Source organism: Rousettus aegyptiacus, unplaced genomic scaffold (assembly GCF_014176215.1).
Source record: "Rousettus aegyptiacus isolate mRouAeg1 unplaced genomic scaffold, mRouAeg1.p scaffold_m13_p_15, whole genome shotgun sequence".
Lineage (NCBI taxonomy): Eukaryota > Metazoa > Chordata > Mammalia > Chiroptera > Pteropodidae > Rousettus > Rousettus aegyptiacus.
In genome coordinates this window covers 32,332,921-32,354,359 of record NW_023416290.1, presented here as the reverse complement: position 1 = coordinate 32,354,359, position 21,439 = coordinate 32,332,921, and the positions used below count along the sequence as shown (strand labels likewise).

The 21,439-nt window shown below is 34.3% G+C and overlaps 1 protein-coding gene across 7 annotated transcripts in view; it reads left to right on the top strand.

Annotated features, from left to right (window-relative positions):
* The window catches only part of STK3 (serine/threonine kinase 3), a 275,174-nt gene that overhangs the window by 163,259 nt on the left and 90,476 nt on the right, over nucleotides 1-21,439 (top strand). For 6 of the 7 annotated variants that reach the window (XM_036232892.1, XM_016157839.2, XM_016157837.2 and 3 more), the window contains one exon: nucleotides 15,731-15,775. The exons of the other annotated variant lie outside the window; for it this stretch is intronic. In XM_036232892.1, coding sequence (XP_036088785.1) covers nucleotides 15,731-15,775 — 45 coding nt within the window. The remainder of the gene's footprint in view (nucleotides 1-15,730; nucleotides 15,776-21,439) is intronic. 7 annotated transcript variants of the gene reach the window in all.

Below are 21,439 nucleotides of genomic sequence, written 5' to 3'. Positions count from 1 at the left end.
TTTGGTTACTTGCTGCTACTTCGGTGATCTCTTTCCTCACTGTTTTCCTCTCCTTCACTGAGCTCCAGCCACACTGATCTCATTTCACATCTTTAATTTTTTTTTTTTTTTTTAACATGCCAAAGACCTTTTCTTACTCAAGGCCTTTGCTGTGTTGTTCTCTCTGGTTGAAACACTCTTCTTCCCGAGAACTCTTTGAATGACTAGATTCGTCTCATATTTTGGGCCTCAGCTTTAAATATCACATACCTCAAAACATAGCAGCTTGAAACAATACAGATTTATTATTTCGTAGATCCGTAGATCATTATTTTAGGAGTGGCTTAGTTGAATGATTCTGGCTCAAGGTGTCTCATGAGGTTGTAGTCTGTGTTAGTAAGAGTCGCAGCCATCTGAACGCCTGACAAGGACTGGAGTTACAAAATAGCTCTCTCATATGGCTGTTGGCAGGCTGCCTCAGTTTCCTGCCATGTGGGACTCTCCATAGGGCCACTTGAAAGTCTTCACAGCATGGTAACTGGCTTCTCTCAGAGTGATCCAAGAGAGAGAACAAGGAGAAAATCTCAATGCCTTTTATGACATAGTCTGAGTTGTTGCACACTGTCACTTCCACTACATTCTATGTTAAAAGAAGTTACTGGCCATAGAAAATGGTTGAGTAGGGAGCTCCAGGAATCACTGCCTTCACAGAAACAACCATTAAGTTGGCAGAAGCTGACCAATAAACTTTTCCAAAACACTGAAATCTAAAAAAAAAAAAAAACAACAACAACAGCAACCAGGGAAGTGTTTAATGAAGAACGAGACTGCTAAATTTTGGTAAGAAAGTGGCATTTTTGGTTACTTGCCTGCCATCCCAAATTTTCTAGCTGAGTGGCAGCCGTGGAAACAGTGATAGAGACTGAGGTCAAGGGAGAGGGGTTCTCAAAGAATTATGCTTTTTATATTTTTAACTGGCAGTTCCCTGAGGGACTGGCACAGAGGCTTGCCTTTGTTTAGGTCCTCTTGAGCTGGAGCAGTTTCCCGAATGGTCTTTCAAAGTCATCTGAATCCTCTAGAACTAATAAACAAGTTTAGCAAAGTTACAGGGTACAAAATCAATATACAAAAATCAGTTATGTTTTTCTACAACAATAATGAACAATACAAAAAGGAAATTAAGAAAACAATTCTATTTATAAAAGCATCCAAAAGAATGAAATACCTAAGAATAAATCGAGCAATGGAACTGTGCAATGAAAAAGTACAAAACATTGCCGAAAGAAATTAAATAATAACTAAATCGGTGGAAGGATATCTCATGTTCATGGATTGGAATACTTAATATTGTTAAAATGACAGTAGTCCCAGAGCGACTGACAGATTCATCCAATTCCTATCAAAATTCCAGTGGTCTTTTTTGCAAAATGGAAAGCCAATCCTCAAATTTACATGAAGCATGGGGCCCCCAAATAGCTAAAACAATATTGGAAAAGAAGAACAAAGTTGCAGGATTCACATTCTTGGACTTGATGTTTGCTTGGAAGTTTTTTCATAATTGGAGCATTGTTCGCTGTTGGTATAAGGCTGGGGATTTACAAATTGGCAAGTCCTAATTCCTTTTTTGTTTAATTGTCTTTTTTAAAGCTTTCCCCTCTCCTTTTATATTTTATTATAAACACCTAGAAGAAACCAGGAAGTTCCTTAAACAGTCTGCCTGGAAATCTCTTTAGCCAACTAACCAGTTCATTTAGGTGCATTTTTTACTTTATCACCTTCCCTCCCGATTACTGCAGACAGCACTTCCAAATTTGCTGCCACTGCGTAGTGGAGAATTCCCTGAATTTTTGTATGTCTGGAAAGGTCTTTCTTTCTCCCTTCATATCTAAAGGAGAGCTTAGCTGTATACATTATTCTTGGATGGTAGTTCCTTTCATTTTAATAGTTTGAATATTTGATTCCATTCCTTTCTGGCTTGTAAGGTTTGTGCAGACAAATCCAACGATAATCTAGTGGGTTTTCCTTTATAGGTTACCATCTTCTTTTTCCTGGCTGTCCTGAGAATTCTCTGTTATTGATTTTTGATAATTTTAATACAGTGTGTCTTGGAGAAGGCCTTTTTGGGTTAAGATAATTGGGTGTTCTGTTGACATCTTGAATTCCAAGCTCCAGCTCATTCCTTAGATTTGAGAAATTTTTATCAACTATTTTTCCGAAAATGCTTTCTCATCCCTGCTCCTTTTTCTCCCCTTCAAAAATGCTCGTTATGCTTATATTTCCTCTCCTGATAGTATCAGCTAGTTCTTGTATTTCTCTTTCATTATTTTTCACTCTTCGGTTTCTCTTATTCCTTCAGACTTATTTCTAGATTTCTGTCTTTGATGTCACTGACCCTTTCCTCCATTTGTTTGACTCTAGTTCCCAAGCTTGCTATTTCATTTTTCATCTCTTTCAGTGTATTCTTCATCTCCAGAAGTTCTATTTGATTCTTTTTGAGGGTTTCAGTCTCCTTGCTAAAGAATTCATTCTGCCGATCTAGTTGTTTTTTCAGTTCCTAAAATTGTCAATATGAGTTATTTTGGATCTCATTGAGTTTTTCAGAAGTACCATCCTGAATTTTCTGTCATTTTAAGTCACATATTTCTATGTCTTTAAGCTTATTTTCTGGAAACTTCTTTCTTTCTTTCTGAACCACCTTGTCACCTTGGTTGTTCATGGTGTTTAGTGGACAATTTCTCTGGGCGTTAATGGAAATGTAGTCTGTTTTTGTTTGTTTGTTTGTTTGTTTGTTTGTTTTAGGTCTCTCTTTAGCCTGTTGCTAAGAAGGCATTTTTCTTTTGGTTTCCTATAGGTGGCGTCTAATTCTCTTGGATCCCTGTTTTATATAAAACTAATAATATTTTTTTTTTCCCTTATAAATATTCGATCAAGAGCGCTACCTTCAGTCTCAGTCCTATCAGTGTTAGAGACAGTTTTAGTAGCACTTGCCCAGATTCTCCTGGGGCTCTGCCCTGTTCGTTCTTGGAGGATATGTGGGCGGGGAGGTACCCTCTGGGTTGGAGGATTTGAGTTGTGGCTCAGCTTAATGTTTTGCAACCCTGGCTGGTAACAATTAGTTGTTGCTTCTCTGCCATCCCCACTTTCATTTGCTTTCTGCCCTGATCCCTGGACACTGCCGCTGGGGGAGCTCACAGCTCTCTCAGGCTGGTTTGTTCCAGAAACCCTCAGCACCTTCTCCCCTCCCCTTCTTCCTACAGTGAGCTCCAGCTGCGAGAGGCAGCCTTTTTGTTTCTCCCAGTCTACCGCTGGACTCCCGGTGTTCTGACCTCAGGTAGTTTTGCACAGACAAGTAGAGTGGGTGTTATTTATTGAGTTTTAGATATTTAGCTCATTGTTATTTCAAGAAGAGAGATCTGAGGACATTTCTCATTCCACCATGCTTCTGAAGTCGTCTCACTAATTTGCTTATAGGTTTATCTTATGTTTAAATATAGACAATTTATTAGTGTCACACTTTTTTCCTTCTATGAGTTTTCTTTCCTTTCTTGACTCATTGTTTCTCTAGCCCTTTATCCTCCTCTAATCTGCACTGATTGCTCTCTTGAGTCTTGAGTCCCACATCATCCTGGGAATTTTCATTTCTTCCCTTCTGTAATGAATCACCTGTTTCCTGAGTTTTTCTTGTTTTATTTCCTTATTTTGATGTATCATATCTCCCAGGAGCTTCCACACATTAGCACATTATCTATCTTACCATGTCTTTATTCTATTGTTACTGTTGATTGATTGAGTATATAATTCTGGATATTAAGTTCTGCATTGGAAGTAATGTTCCCTTAACATTTTCAAGGCTTTGCTCTATTTCCTAACTTAATGGTAATGGTGATGACAAGACAGATGACATTCTGATACCTAATTCTTTGAACATTTTATGGAAGGATTTTAGGTCTTCACTTTCTCCCTGTTATTTCAAACTTTCATAATAATGTGCCTTGGTGTGGATCTTTTCATTGTGTAGAGTGTCTTTTGGCTATTTCAATTTGAAAATACCCCTCTATTCTTGGCAACTTTATTTTTGCTATTTGATAATTTTCTCTATTCTCTCTCACTCTGGAACTGCTTTTATTTGATTGTTGTATCTCTAAGATTTATCTTTCAGCAATCTTTTTTTTTTTTTTCTCTTTCCCTTTTTGTTCTTTCTTGGAGGTCTCTGCAGGTTTATCTTATAACCCTTCTATTTTTTTTTCATATAGAATATTTAATTTCCAAGATCTCCTACTCTTCCTCATTCTTATGATTACCACTTTGAGTGTTCTTTTGCTCCCTTCTTTCTATTTCTGTTATGTTTTGATCACTGACTTTTCATTTTATGGGTTTTCTTCAGACATCTAGTGATTATATCTGAGAGAAGCACTAAAGTTGTTCTGTGTAAGAGTAAGACTAGTTTACTTGTGAACCTTACTGTAAAAGATGTTAGGATTTACTTCTTTGGAGCCTGAATTTGCTTGCTTTTGTGACTTCTTGCAAGCTTCAGTTTTGGGTTTGTTTGGCCTTCTGAGTTAGCTACTACTTAAATATTTACCTGCTTTCTAGCTTCTAAGTTTTTTTCCCCTAGCTTCCAAGCTTTTTCACATTCTTGTTTGCTGTTGTCTCCTACCCTATGTTCTTTGTTTATGAGTTTATTCTTTTTCTGTGCCTTTATTGTAATTTTGAAAAGATTTTGGAAGGGATGAGCACAAACCTACGTGTTCAGTCCTTCATTTTAATGGAAACTCCTCTCATTTGTCATTTCTCATGTGTTCTGAATTATAATTTTAAATATTGAGTTTTTAATGTGATATTTAATATATCTTTATAAATAAATTATAAAACTTTTCATATAATAATGATTATGAAAATTTTGAGTACTTATAAATTAGTGTAATTCATAGAAAAGCTATAGTCTGTTCAATTCTGGTTTATTTAGGATAATTTGTAAAACAAAGTGATCCACGAAGGGAAGGGAAGTCTTCTAAAAGATAGCATTACAAGAAATCAGGGAAATTTAAGGCAAGTCATAACAAATTAGCAGTTGATAATAGTAGAAGTAAATGGATATTTCTCTTTTTCAGAACCACTGTGTCTTTTACAAAGTAATTTTCTTTAGGTGGTGGAACAAATAAATGCACATACAGTCTTGGATCATCCAGTCCTCACCATATGAGAACAACTGTAGAATGACCATTATCTGATTGATTCTGTGCTTACTTTAACATTCATATCTGTGAAGTCAAGGTTGTTGCTTTGTAATCTCTCCTTATTTTCGTAACTCCTCTTGGTTAAATTTGGCCCATGAAACTTGGTTGTTTTGAGGGGAGGAATTTACTCCAGTTTGGGAGATTCATTTGGCTAAAATCTGCTAGGTATGGTACTGGAGACTTGGCTGCCTTTTAGGATATGGCAGAAAATTTGGATGGATATAAACAGGGATGGATATAAATAGGGATTTTTCCCTATTTTCTTTTTCCTCCTTCTTTATTATTTCAAAGGTGAATAGTCTTTTCAGCACCATTTGAAATCTGCATTGCCAAGTTTTACTACTGCATTTATTTTTAGCCCAGAGGACCTGTATTCTTTGATGGCCTTTATAGTAGCTGTCTTGACCTTGGATTGGGCCTTATCTAGTAATGTGGCTCATATGAAACAGGGCTAGTTTGTCACTGGACCATTGAAAAATTTGAAATATGTAGATTGAAATTTTCCCCTGATTTCAAAATTCTAGAGCTGGGAAGTTCACTCTGTTGAGTTGCTGCATTATAAGAGATTTGTATTCACTATTCAGTATTAATACTTAATGTAGACCCTACTTTTTCCATTTTGAGTGAGCGTAATTTTCAGAAAATTTATGGGTTATACCAACATCAACTTATAATTTTTCTAAACTTAATTTGATTCTACATGGTTCGCTTTATTACAGTTGAAGGAAAATTTGTGGCCTAAAATTAAATTTCCATCAACTCTCAATGTGACTTTTGAAAAGGAAACATTATTATGATAACCATTTCAAGATATGTTGTTTTTGAAAATGTTAGTGTTGTACACCTGCGTTCTGGGTAACTATTATAAACAAACCTCTTTAAATATTTTTTTATTCAAGAAAGGTACAGGGCATGATTGGAAATAGTGCCTTATTTGATTTTTATACCTATTATAGAAAAAGCTTGTCTGACGAGAATATATCTTGACAAACTGACATGTTTTGATAGGTGCTGAGGTAATTGTACAGATTTTTAAAATTAAACAAATTGCAAACAGAGATTTCTGCAGTAGGTTAATTCCAATATCAAGGTTTTTGTGTTAGTTTGAGCATTGCTAAACATGACAAAGATCATTTCTCATGTGATATAAATTTGGTGTTGAGATGGGTCAGCTGTTTTATATAGTAAGAAAGAATTTATTTTCTGCATATTAGTGGAAGATAGTCCCAAATCTTTAGTGTTAGTCGATTAAGTAACACAACTATATTTGTTCCTATTTGCTGTAAATATCTGAATTGCTATAGAAGGTCCACTTTTTAAAAAAGATTATCTACTAACACAGATGTTCTTTCTACTCAATACAACTTTAAAGTGCATTTTGTTGTCACCAAGGAGCATTCATACTGGATTATAAAGCAAATCTATGTGAATTGTTTCTGCCATATAAGAGTTTTAAAAATCTTATTCAGTACAGGAAGCATTTAAAAAAAATAAGACATGCTTCAGGGCATTTTTTATTATTATTATTAAAGCATGTACATATTGAAATTTACTAAACTTTTTTAAAAAATCTTATTCTGAAAAGAGAGTTCAGCAGATATTCTGGTTACATAATAGAATACAGAGTTCTGTTCTTTTAGTACAAAAAATTTGTATACATGTGTCATTTAAAGTCTGTATAGTTTAGTTACCTCTAATGGAAAAATGATTCCTTGGAATTTCCAATATATAATATGTAGAGTATTTAGCAGAGGCCTAGATTGTTTGATATTTCTTTGTACATTTAAACTACCGGGGTATTTTCAGAGGAAAAAAAAAAAACACACAGTGTTTGGTTTTTATTCTGAGAAATTTCTGATTTAATTGATACAAACTAAGGCCCAGGCATCATAATTTTTTAAAAGCTCCCTAGATGATCCTAATGTGGATGAACACCTGTATGTTCTAGTATTGGACTTTGTGACATAAATATGTATTCAAATTAAAAAGTGAAGGATTTCATTTTCTTTAACTTAATTTTTTAATAGTTTTAGATTTATAGAATTGCAAAAATATTACAGAGCGTTTCCATATACCACATATTCAGTTTCCTCTTTTAGTAACATTTATATTAGTATGATATGTTTGTCACAATTAATGAACCAATATTGATAAATATATTTTAAACTAAAGTCCATATCCAGGTTTAATTTTTACCTAATGTCCTTTTTCTGTTTCAGGATTCATCTAGGGATACCACATTATATTTAGTTGTCATGTCTCCTTAGGCTCCTCTTGGTGTCGCAGTTTCTCAGATTGTCCTTGTTTTTGATGACCTTGAGAACTTTGAGGAATGCCCCTCAATTGGGATTTGTTTGATATTTTTTCTTTCGATGACATTGGGATTATTTGTTTGAAGGTGGAAGATCACAGAGGTAAAGATTAGTTTCATCACACTATATCAAGAACACTGAAGGAAAAACTTGTTTCCTCTAATTACAACATTCTGACACCAAATGTGTGGATTTTCTACACCAAGCAATTCTCCAGTTTTTTGCAGACACTAATTGGTTGTCCTAAAATTTAATTCATTCTTACCCTAACTACCTAGAGTTAGCACAGACCCCACAGGTTAAGGACTCAGTCCTGCAAAACTTCACCTCACCTCAGACACCCATCACAAGTCTGTGCCCCTAGTGCTCATTCCCAACTGGCTATAAATAAGAGGTTCCCACAATCCCCTCCTCAGGTTCAGAATAGCTCATAGAACTCAGGAAGACACTTTGCTATTACCAGTTTATTGTAAAGGATGTAACTTGGGAACAGTCAAATGGAAGAGATATACAGGGCAAGATATGGGGAAGGAGCGTGGAATTCCCATGCCCTCTCTGGCATGCCACCCTCCTAGCGCCCCGATGTATTCATCAACCTGGACGCTCTCCTAACACCTTCTCCTAAGGGTTTTATGGGGGTTCTATTACACAGGCATGATTAATTAAATTATTGGCCATTGGTGATTAACTCAGTTCTTAGCCCCCCCTCCCTTCTTTGAACGTCAGTGGGTTGGCTTTGAAAGTGCCAACCCTCTAATGACATGGTTGGTTTCTCTGGCAACCAGCCCCCTTCCTCTAGTAGGCACTTCATTAGCATAAATTTAAGTATTGTTGAAAGGGGCTTATTATGAATATCAAAAGATGCTTCTCTCATCCCTGTCAGGAAATTACAAGGGTTTTAGGAGCTCTGTGTCAGCAACTGGGGACTAAGACCAAAAATAAATATTTATTATTATTATCATTACATCACAGTATCAGAAGTACGTTCTTTTAACTTGTTGCCCATGATTACCTGGCTGAGGTTGTGTTTGTTTGCCTGGCAGTTACTTCACAATAAAATGACTTTCCCTCTTTCCATACTGTATTTTTTGGAAGTTAGTCACAAAACACAGCTCGTTCTAAAGGAGTAGGGAATTATGCTCCCCTTTATTGAGGACAGAATATCTACATAAATTATTTGGAAGTCTTCTATTCAGAGTTATCTATTCTCCCTATTTATTCATTTATTCAGTCATATAGATCTGTATTGACTTGTGATTATTTAGTTTACACTTTGGGTTGTAATCTGATACTATATTTATTTTGTCACTCAATTGTTCCAGCTTTGGCCGTTGAGAGCCTCTTTAATTGGCTTCTCTGTTCCTTAGATATACCCTTATCATTGTCAGTTTGCCTTTTTTAAAAAATCTACATATATTTTTATTATTCTGTAACACTAGAAGATACTCCAGGGTCATCTTGTATATTTCTTGCCAGTCCTAGAATCCTAGGAGGCTACTTCCTTTTATTAGACAATGGCATTAGAAACCAAGATCTGAACTTCTTGTTCAGGTGTGATTGTTGCTACTGTGAATGAGATGTTGTTACTTGTAGACCCTCTCAGCTAACAAAGAAAGATGTGTGTGTGTGCCAACTTGTGTATAACATGTTTATTATAACTTTATATCTATAGTTATAAACATGTATATCTGTGTATAACTCTGTATACATACACATACACACACACAAATCTATATCTATATTAAGCTAAATATGAGTTCGTACTAATGGCTCCGACTAGTTCATTACTACATGGATCATTCTGCCTCCCCTTGCTTGTTTATAACCCCGCATTACAGTGGTGAGAAACCTGGCTCCCACCATTCACCACCTGTTTTCTAAATGTTTCAGTTCCTGTATACATGTATAGTGGTTTTAGAATTGTTAACCTGTTTTCCCATGAGAATCAACTTTTATTAACTAAACCACAGTGCTTATGTATAGTTCTTTTTGTTTTTAATCTTACAGATTCCATTCACTTCCAGTGTTACTTAGGCTAGCATCTCTTCTCTCGACCTCCTTTAAGAAAGCTCTTTTATGCATTTGAAATATGGTTAGATTTTGTGTGTATGTCACCTTCTGCATTCTATCTTCATATCTCCTGACCTAAAATTTGTGTACATTAAGGTTCACTCTTTATGGTGTAAAGTTCTACGGGTTTTGACAAATACATGGTGTTACATATCTACCATTTTAGTGTCAAACATAATAGCTTCACCACCCTAAAAAATTCTCATGCTTCATTTATTCCACTGTCCCTCTACCCTGAACCGTTTTCAGTTACCCATCATTTTATCATCTGTAGTTTTCTGTAATGTCATATAATTGGAATCATACACATGTAGTCTTGTCAGACTGGCTTCCTTCACTTAGCAACATGCATGTAAAGTTCATCCATGTCTTTTTATGGCTTAATAGCTCATTTTTTTTTCACTGAATAGTATTCCATTGCATGAATGTACCATAGTTTATTTATTCACCTACTGAAGGACATCTTAGTTACTTCTAGTTTTGGGCAATTATAAATGAAGCTGCTATAAACGTTTGTGTACCAGCTTTTGTGTAGATGTAAGTTTTCAAATCAATTGGGTAAATGCCCAGGACTGTAATTAGCGGATTTTATGATATGTTTAGCTTCATAAGAAATTGCCAGACTTTCTTTCAGTGTTAAACTGTTTTTCATCCGCACCAAGAATGAATGAGTTTCTGTTGCTAAGCATAGTCACCAGCAATTCATATTGTCAGGTTTTTGTTTGTTTGTTTGTTTATTTTGTTTTGGCAGTTTAGCCATTCTAGTAAATGTTTAGTGGTATATTATTATTGGTTTCATTTGCAATTCCTAATAACAGAGATGTCGATCATCATTTTATATCATTTTTTTGCCATTTATATATCTTCTTTGACAAGGTATCTGTTCAGTACTTTATCCCATTTTTCATTGTTTTGTGTTGTTTATTTTCTTATTGTCGATTTTTAAGAGTTGTGTATTTTGGACACAAGTCCTTTGTAAGATATGCATTTTTCAGATATTTTCTTCCATTCTGTAGCTTGTCTTTGTATTCTCTTAACAGTGTCTTTTGCAGAGCAGAAGTTTTTTGTTTTAATGTCACCTAGCCATTGTTTTTCGTGGATCTCGTTTTTGGTGGATTATCTATAATCTTACTACCAAAATCAAGATCACATAGATTTTATCCTATGTTTTCTTTCAGAGGTTTTCTTTCTGGTTTTACATTTATATTCAGGTCTGTGATCTACTTTGAGTTAATTTTTTGTGAAAGCTATGAGATCTGTGTCTAGTCTAGGGTTTTTTTGTTTTTTGGTTTTTGGTTTTTTTGCTTATGGACATCCAGCTGTTTCAGCACCCATTGCTTAAAAGACTGTTCTCTCTCCATTGAGTTGCTTTTCTGTCTTTTTCAAAGATCAGTTGGCTGTATTTGTGTGGTTTTATTTCTGGACTCTCTATTCTGTTCCATTGATATATCACTGATACTTGATTCTTCTGTCGTTACTACACTGTCTTGTCTAGTTTTATAGAAATCATAAAATTGGATACTATGAATCTTTAAATTTTATTTTTATTATTCAGTATTATGTTGACTGTTCTAGGCCTTTTGCCTTTCCGTATAATTTTTAGAATCATTTTGTCAGCATTTACAGTTAGCTTGTCAAAATTTGTATTGAGATTGAATAGAATTTATACATTAAGTTGGGGAGAAATGACATTGAGTCTTCTAATCCTTGAACATGGAATACTCTCAGTTTATGTAGATCTTTGATTTCTTTCATCAGTGCACACAGATTCTGTATATATTTTTTAGACCCAAGTATTTCTTTTTCTTTTGGTGCTATTAAACATTTTTAAATGCTTGTTTTTTTTTTAATTCCAATTTTTAAATTGTTTATTGCTGGTACATGGAAAGCAAATGATTTTATATTTTGCCCTTGTATCCTGTGACCTTGCTATACTCGCCTATTAGTTCCAGGAGTTTTTTGCAGATTCTTTGAAATTTTCTACAGTCATGTCATCTGTAAATATAGTTTTATTTATCCCTTTCAAATCTTTGTAACTTTTATTTTCTCTTGTTTTACTGCACTAATTAGACCTCAATTTTAACTGTAATATGGTTCTGTTTTCTTTCTCCCTATTTCAGAGTGTGTGTGTGTGTGTGTGTGTGTGTATATATATATATATATATAATTTTCCATTCAAAAAAATTTGTGTAGAAGAAAAATAAGGCCTGGTATTTGTCTACAAAAAAGATTGCAGTTTAGTGGGGAAGGCAACTTCATAATGCAGCATGACAAGTACTGTGATAGAGGTAACGCATGAAGAATGGGAATTGTCATTTTATTGCCTCTTGATTTTCTGACTTTCTACTGCCCTTAAAAGGCCCCTTCTCTACTTGCTTTTCAGTCAGTCATGTTATCCTTTTCTTCCAGGGTATATCTCTTCAGCCTAAAAATGTAGTTATATTTTTACCATTAAAAAAAATATATATATCAACAATGAATATTTCCAGCCAAACTCCTTAATAGAATAGCCAGAGCTTTTCTTTCTTCACTTCACCATATTCTCTTTCCACTTTTTATCATAGTATGGCTGAAATATTTTCCAGCAGTAGTCTTTCCAAGGCAACTTCCTAGGTAAGATGAGATCACTTCAGCACTTATTTAATTTGAGGTATCCATGAGTCATTCAAGTCATTTTGTATAGTAGGTGGTTGGATATACAGGTTTGAATCTAAAGGGTGAACTCAGGCAATTAAGGAATCAACAGGCTTTTTGCAGTTGGTAGTTAAACCACAGCAAAGATGGGATTGCTCAAAAAGTGCTTAAAGAAAAACATAGGTTGCTGCTTTTGCTTAGACTACTTCTTACTTCATCTTCATTCACTTGATTAACTTCTTATCTTTGAGAAGTCATCTTAGCCATGATTTCTCTGGAACAGAAAACCTTTCATGATTCTCCTCCAGGCTTTAGTTAGGCAAGTGCTCCTACATGCTCCCATGGTGTCCTGTGTTTAGCTCAATGAGAATATTTATCTCACTGTATTTATTTTTCTATTAACTCCACTAAACTGTACATTTCTCAAGGACAAAGACTATCTTGGCACACTGCCTGGCATACAGTATTTCTTTTATAAATATTTAATATTTATTTAGTCAACAAATATGTTTAAAATTGCTTTATAATAGGTCTTACCTGACTTTACTCATTATTTAGTATCATCTTCATAGAATATATTTGCATTAAAAAACAATAAGGTACCTAATAGTATATGAAGTATTTGATCAGCAATGCTTAAATCAAACATGTGATAAATACTTGGTTTGGGGGAGAATTGCTCGTTTTTGGCTGCCCTGACACTCCCCTGCCCCAGGAGTTTCAGTAATGTAAAACTGCATATTAAAATTAATATTGTCATTTTATTGTGCTTCAGTCTTCTTCTGAATTGTATATTTTGGAAGCTGATTTCTTTAAATCATTTTATAATATTTCTAAGTTTATACAAGGGATATTTATATATTAAAGTTTCTGTTTGCTATTAAACACTATCATAATGGAACAGAAAAGGAGTAAGAGAATGAAAGGATAAGGAAAAGAAATTCTTTTCAAAGACAATTAAGTTTTTAGTTTTATTTATTCTAGGAACATAAGATATATAATCATTTCTTTTTATATAAAAACAGTTTAGAATGCAATGATAAAGTAATATGAATATTTAATATTTCCTATTGTATGTTTCCATCAATTTTATGGGAGCAACACCTGTTCATTGAATCCTGCTATTATGTGCAGACCATTGGGGAATATTATGAGATATAGACAACATGTTCCATAAGAAATATAAATATTGCTTATTTAAAAAATAACATGACGTGGCAGTGGTTATGGTATTTTAAAATATATCAGTTTAAAAATCAGTGCTTACTAATCTATTTCTGAAAGGTATTGATAATATGTTGGTAAATGTAATAACTTATTTTATGAACCTGCCTGCCATATCTGTGTAAACCTGCCATTAATGGAATTCTTCTAGTCTTTTGTCTTTGGTGCCCTCTTGTGGATTTTATATAAACTGCTTAGAACAACAGTTTTTAAAAGTGTTACTTTTATTTTAAAATATTAGCTTTTATAATCTTTATACTTTGTTAATCCTTCGACATGCTTTTGGGTATGAGAGAGAAAAGTCATGGCTAAGGTTGCTTTTACTTTTAATTTACTCTATTGTATATCAGCATTGTGCACACGGAATGTAAGATAATCTTTTGTTTGGAAACTTTTAATATAATGCCAAGAACTTGTACAGTCTTGCTTCCTGGAGCCTCTGAAGTCCTGCCCGCACGCCTTCTCACCATTTAGGTTTGTCGTACTGACGAACAAGTCTTTTATGATTTTCGGAGATCGTGAAAGCTTTGATGTAACTTTAAAACATGCCTGTGAACATGCAAAAAGTTAGGATCCACGAAGGCAGAAGTTTCTGTTTGTTAAACACAGGTATGTCGCAGCTGTATAAGCTCTTACACTGCTTATGCGGTGAAGTAGAAGGACCACCTACTTATAACAATGGGAAGAAAGTTCATTCTTTTTACAGATTTTCAGATACTGCAAATCTTAGTAATTTTTAATTGGTGGATACCAAATTATTTTCTTAGTCTGTAAAATGTCGAAGTGGTGGTTGAGGTCAGCTATTTAAAGGAGTCTATTTTTGATGTTTCCTCAGTAGTTCTGAGCTCATTTGGGTTGAATATGGTACAGAGACCAGAGTTAACTAGTTGATCCTGCTGTGGGCCTCTTCACTTGTAATACAGAAACAGTAGATACTGTAGGGTGTATTGATAACAGGGGCAATAGGCCAGAATTATCCTTTATCAGATGTGGAAGTAGAATTTGAAGGTAATGCTCTGTTGGGTCGTATCAGCAGTTTCACCTTGCTATATAAAAGTATGTTTTTAGTTTAGTGGATGTAGGAGTCTTCCATGATGTGAGACATCAAACAGATGTACAGTAGTACCCTTTGATTTTTGCCTTTTTTTTTTAAACTCAAGTAATGATAAAAGTTTACTTATTGACACAGGTTAGCATGTTAACATAATAACCAACTGCTCATTTAGTTATGACCAGGGGCAAAAGTAAAAGATTCCTGCCACAGTTTTCTCAATTTATACTCATTTCCTCGTTTTATACTCATTGCATTGCACATGCTTTGTTGATTTCGTATTTGACTCTTTCACCACAAATTAATAGTTAGATTTCATTGTCTTCATCATATGCTGAAGTAGCACATTTCATTCTTTTTTTTTTTTGGTTACAAATAATTGGCATTATCTCTTTTGTTTTCTGCCTTCATCTATTCAAATTGAACTCTTTTACAATTTTCTTTTTACAGTCAGTTTGGGCTCTTTAAGTTCATAATATTGAAGTTATATTTGACTGTCCAGAATGTTTCTAAAATATTTTGATTTTTATTTCATGATTTCTTTCAGTTTGCTTGTCATTTCTGTTTCTATAGGACCCTTTTTAGTATAAGCTCAAATTACTTCAAATCTGGATTTCAGTAATAACCTTCTGATTCCAGTCTCTTTGTCTCCAGTCTTTTTTTCTCTAATTCATCCTTTAGTTTCCAAGGTTCCTCTCGCTCCTGTGCCAAGCAACTTATACTGGCTTCCAGTGTTTAAAGCACTCTGTAGGCCATCCCTTAATGCAGACACACTTACTGCTTCCTATTCCAGCCAAAATATTTCTAACTTTGTGCTTGTTTTTTTCCCCCAATCTAGAATGCCACTATCTACTCTCCTAATTTTTCTCCTAGAATTTTTCATCTTAGATCTTGCTTTCTAAGGGGACTAACTAAAAAATTCTAAAGAGCAAGGGAGTCTTAATTCTGTTGTTTGTCCTTTCTGCCTATTCCCAGTAGCGTGTTTAGTCATTGTTTATTTTTCAAATTGTGAGCTCAAGTTTAGCTGGATTTTATCTCAGAATGATACGAGTTCTGGGTTGAAGGCTGAATATAAGTCCCTCTAGTGTGGACTTTTATTTGTTTCTGTCAGGTACCAGCATGCTTCCCACTGGCAGGGCATCAAGTTAATTTCTCAGCATAGATTTCTCCAGGGTATGTGAATAATGTTAGAAAGTTCACACCCATGTCTGTGCATTCTACAGGGAAGCAGTCCCACCATCCAGTTCCTGTCTTTACCTATAACCCAGGTGAGAGATAAGTTTGCATGTCATCTCTTTTGTCTATGAGTACATTTTTTTCTTGTCTAACTTTTCACTGAGGATTTAGATCTTCAAGATTCCCATCTTTATGCAGGGATTTCAGTTCCACTTTGGAGAGAACCCAGAAAACGTGTCTCTTGTCCCCTTTTATGCACTAAAATGAATACCTCAACCCTACCCCATCATCACATGCCCCTAAGGTAGCTCTAAGGTCAAATTTAGCTTATTCTCACTGGGGCCCTTGAGGATTTCCCTTACCGTATTTAAAACTGAGTTATGCATTTTTAACATATTTGTTACTTATATTGTTTCCTGTCAGTGTCATTCCTGATTAGCACCTCTAAGAGGTTTTAAAGACTAGACCACTATAATGTTGCAACTTTTTAAATAATTGGTTTATTTATACATCTTACAATTCAATTTTTTCCTTAAAAATTATTTCTTTTCATGCTGTAGCAGGATGCATACTCAATAGAATTATCTAGTTGAATCATAGCCATTAAGATCACTGTTCTGTACTGATAATTTACTGTTATCTAATTATATTAGCAACACAGATGTGTTTAATATTAATTTGAGAAGAGAAATAAGATAATTATAATATTTCCAATTAGAATGATACCTATTAAGAATTAGACTATCTCATTAATGTTGCAAATGGCAAATGCTTTCTAAAATGTTTGTGTAAATACCTTTAAAATCAGTCAAATAGCTGAATATTTAGAAAATCTTGAAGGTAGTAGGTATTGTAAATGTAAAGATACCTGATGTAAAGTTTCTTCTTATTTCTCAGACTGTTATAAGCATAAATCTGTCTTAGCAATGGAGTAGGATTTCCTAATAATGTTTTCAAATATTTGTATTCCATGTGGATTTTATGATTCATAACCTGGATTATCATCAGTACTGTGTTTTGCATTCCTGGCACATGATGACCGCTGATTGAAAATGCTATTGTATTCCTTACTGGAATTGGCTGCTTTCTACAGTGGGAAGCATCTGTTCTGCAGACCTTTTTCTATAAAGTATCAACATGTTTTTCTTCTGCTTTTCTTTTGTGAGGAATAACAGAGTACATATAAATGAAGTATACACTTTGGAAAATGTTATAAATTTCTGTTTTATTATAAAAATATAAAAAGCATCAAATGAAATTTTAACAGTAAAATATCAAGAATTTCAGAATTAATGATTTTTAAAAAGTAAAAAGTGAAACATTTTTAGCATCATCAACAAATGAGTTTTCTAATTTCATATCAACTAGTTCTCATTTTACCTGTACTTTATTAATTACTATTTAGATGCCATCCTCTCATTAGTGAATTGCTGTTTTTATTGCTATTTTCTTTACTGTCAATTTGTAAATTAGATTAGCATCCTTTAGCAAAGTTAACTACATAAGAAAAATATTAAGCAGTAAAAGTAACCCCTTCCAAACTTGATTCAATGTTTTTGTAATTTTATAGATTATCTAAGCCAGTTGTGTGAACCCAGATTTTCAGGACTTCATTATCCCTTTGTAGATTCTAATTCTATATTCTAACATAGAATATAGAAAGACTAAAAGTATTATTTCACACTAACCAGATGTTATATTTCTTGTTAAATTTAATGGTCACAGCACTGAATCTTATAAGGATCAGAGACAAATGACTCACCATATAAAAATAGATTTAGTGTTTTGGGAAAAAATTGGTTGCAACCATGGTAAAATATTAAACCAACCAGTAGAGTTTTAAAAAGAACTGATAGAAAATCAGTTTTTCCCTCCCTCCCTCAGTGGGGTCTGCTGGAAAAAGTAAATCCCAACTTTTTATTATACCAAGTGCAAATCAGCTTATGTGTATCAATTTCTTCATCTTTTAACTTAGCAAAATGAAACATGCTGTACTAACCTGTGATATAAACTAAATTAGGCTGGAGAAATCCTGTAGATAATTTAAAAGTTTATCCAGTTGGAAGTTAGATCTTGAGCTTTAGGATTAGAATGTCCTGGTTAGAATCCTTGCACCTTCACTTAGTTGTTGGATGACCTTGGACAAATTAATTAAACTCATGTGAACTTCGAGTTCATCATTTGCACAATGGGGATAGTAATATCTCACAGGGTTAATAAGAGGATAAAATGGGAGTACCCCACAAAAAGTCTTTAGCATAGTGCTTCTAACTCAATAATGATAACTATTTGTTAATCATTATTAGATAATTAACTGTAATCTAGTTAATAGCATTATTTTCCTCCCATAGTTCTTGAATAGCCATTTAATATTTTAAAATAATAAGTTGGTTTAAACAAAGTTCTGCACTAGAACCTTGCTTGACATTGTTCTTATTTCTCTGCTTTGGCACTACCTTATAACAAGGGCTTTAACATTTATTTACCAGAATATGTAATGAGAACAAGGCTTTATACTGAATAAGAGGAATATAATTGTTAACAAGATCTGGTCACTGACCTTACAGATTTTAGAGACTAATGGAAGATTTGAACAAGTCAGCTGTATGGACAGTTGTAGTCTTGTGTCATAAGTGTATGATCAGCATATGCACAAGGTGCTATGGCAATAAAAAAGTATGGCACCTAATTCAGTTTTGCTTAGTTGAGAAGGGATGTCTTAAGTGTAGTTTGTTTTAAAAGGAAGTTGTACCATAAAGCACCCACCCAGATGTTTGTGCATGTGTGTATTACACATCTAGTCTACCCATCCTTCAAGACCTAATTGTTTAAGGACAGCCTCTTCCATGAGGCTTTCTTCACTTCTTGAAGACAGAGTCAGAAGTTCTACTCTTTGTACTCCCATTGTACTTGCCAACACTTCTTATAGCACTAAACAAGTAGTCTTGTGATTCATCGTTATATGTCAGTCAGTTTCTCTTAGACTTCAGACTCCTTAAAAAAAAAAAAAAGCAGAACTACGTATAATTTATCTTTGTATTTCCAATGCCTGGTCCATTTCTTGACATGTAAATTTACAATAAGTGCTTATCGAATGAATTAATAAGTAAAAATGTAAATCTGTGCATTCACTAAATAAGTTTTTGTCAAGTACCTACTATGTGGCAGTTCTAAGTGTTGGAGATTCATCAGTCAAAAAGGAGTTTTCTGTCTTTATTAAATTTACATTCTAAGTGGTAGAGAAGGCCAGGTATGAGCTATGAAGGACATAAAAGGTTAAACGAATGATAGAGACTTCAATTTTAGATCGGTGGTCAGAAAAAGCCTCACTTAAGGAGGCAACATCTAAGGAGAGACTTCATTTAAGTAAAGAATCAAGCTGTCTTGTGGAAGAGTATTCTGGGCCGGAAGATTAGCCAATTTAAAGGCTTGAAGAGGAAGATGCTTAGAATGTTCAAGAAACAGCAAAGGCGGCCAGCATGGCTAAAACTTGATGAGTGAGAAGGAATGTGATAGGAGATGAGATTGGCAGATATTACTGGACCAGATCACGTTTGGCCAAGATAAAGATTTTAGATTTTATTCTAAGTGTGATAGGAGGCCAAATGCAGGGTTTTGAGCAGGAGAATAACACAGTGTGATTTGTCTTTTCAAAGGATTGATCTGCACTTTGTATAGGAGACTAAGGGGAGCAAGAGTGGAAGCAGTGAAAACTGTTAGGAGGTTGTTTTAATAGTCCCAGTGAGAGAAGGTAGGGACTCTGATTAGGATAGACCAAATCATGTCTGAGGGACTCTTTAGGAGTTGGCGATATAAGCTGTTAAAGTTATAAGCCTGTACCTCTAACTTAAATGTTCAGGTAGATCAGAATTTTAATATAGATTCATATATTTGATAGAATAAAGGACTAAGAAATAAAGAAACTAGTTTCTTAGTCCCCTCTCTAGGTTTTTTGTTTTGTTTTCCAGCTCTACTTTTAAGTAGGTGTGTGATTTTCCTTGGGGAAGTCTCTTAATTTCTGTGGGCCTCAGTTTTTTTCAGATATAAAATGAGGGTTTGAATTATTAAAGGTCCATGATTTTATAATTCTATGAAAAAGTAAAAATATACAATGCTTACTGTATATGGGATACTGAATCAAGCACTTTAGTAGATTCAGAAATACTGCAAGGCATTCTTATACATAAAGTACTTAAATTTATAAACGATTTTTTAAAACAATTATAATTTGAGATCAAAAATTTAAATGCAAAATTATATAATGCAGATTATAAATTCTACAGAAATTTGGGAAATAGGATAATTAATAAAAGATTGAAATCATGGAGGTAATATATACTTGATGTGGGACTAGGTAAGTAGTTAAAATGAATAGAGGAAAGAGCATTCTAGGTATAATAGAAAGCATGAGCAGAGAGGAAGACTTAATGGACACAGTGTGATATGGGTTTTTGGCAGCTGGAGACTCAGCTGGAGACTATATTGGGGGATATGTAAACAATGGGAAAATAGAATTTGCCAGATAAAATAATAACATAGAGGTCATTAAAATCTAGGCAGAGATATTTAGCTTTTAATGCAGGCATGAACTGGAAATATTATAGGTTATTCAGTAGAGGATTTTTTTGATACACAGTTTTCAAAAAAGATTGATATAGTGTGTGTACTCTAAAGTAGGTGTGAAACTACCTTGTTCCTAGGTATTTGGCATACCTTTCTCATTTAACCATTATACGCCAATGAAATAGATTTCAGATAGCCTAAATAGGTTCCCTGAAGGAATTATGCCTAGTAAGTGATTGGAGTCAGGATTTGAACTAACATCTGATTCTAGAAGGTCAGGGTAATAGAGAGTCTTCAGTCAAGAGGCTTTTTTGGCAGTAACTTGGGTTTGAGGTAATGAGGAATTTACTCGTGTCACTGGGGATGGAAAAGAAAAGATAGAACAGAGAGAGAATTCTTTGAAGAATTTGTTGATTGTGTTTAGGGAATAAAAGAGAGAATAAGCCTAAGAAGACATTGAACTTTTACCTCAGATAGCTAATGAAGATTGCTGTGGTGGTTGGGCAAGGAGGCAGAAAGGAAAGGCTATGGAGATGGATGAAATAATATCTAATTTGAGAATGTTGGGTTTTAAACATTAAGTATTTAGTAAAGTCAGGAAGATTTCAGGATTTAGGAGTGCTCAACATATTATGTAGTCGAAGGCATAAGAATGAAGAAGTCTTCTAAAACAACGGTCCCCAACCTTTTCGGCACCAGGGACCAGTGCTCCTATGAGAATCTAATGCCTAATAATCTGAAGTAGAGCTGAGGCAGTGAAGCTAGCCCTGGGGGGAGTGGCTACAAATATAGATCAAGCTTCACTCACTGCCGCTCACCTCCTGCTGTGTGGCCCAGTTCCTAACACGGACCCGTACCAGTCTGCAGCCCGGGAGTTGGGGATCCCTATTCTAAAAGAGAGAGGCTCATGAAAAAGGAGCAAAAGACTTTGAGATATAATGCTGAATTTATTGCGTAGGTTTAGGAAGAGGAGGGCTATGAAACAGCTGAGAAAACATATTCCTTATGTTCTGTATTCGCATTTTGACCTCTATTGGACTAGGCCGCTTGTTTGTTTCTACTTAAAGTAGAAGAGATATAAATGAATTTTAGCGCATGATCAAACTTTTTCAAAATAGCAGATATTTTGGTCTCAAACAATTTGTTAGTTTATTTTTATAGCCCTATTCCAGTTTATCTTTTGGTGAACATTC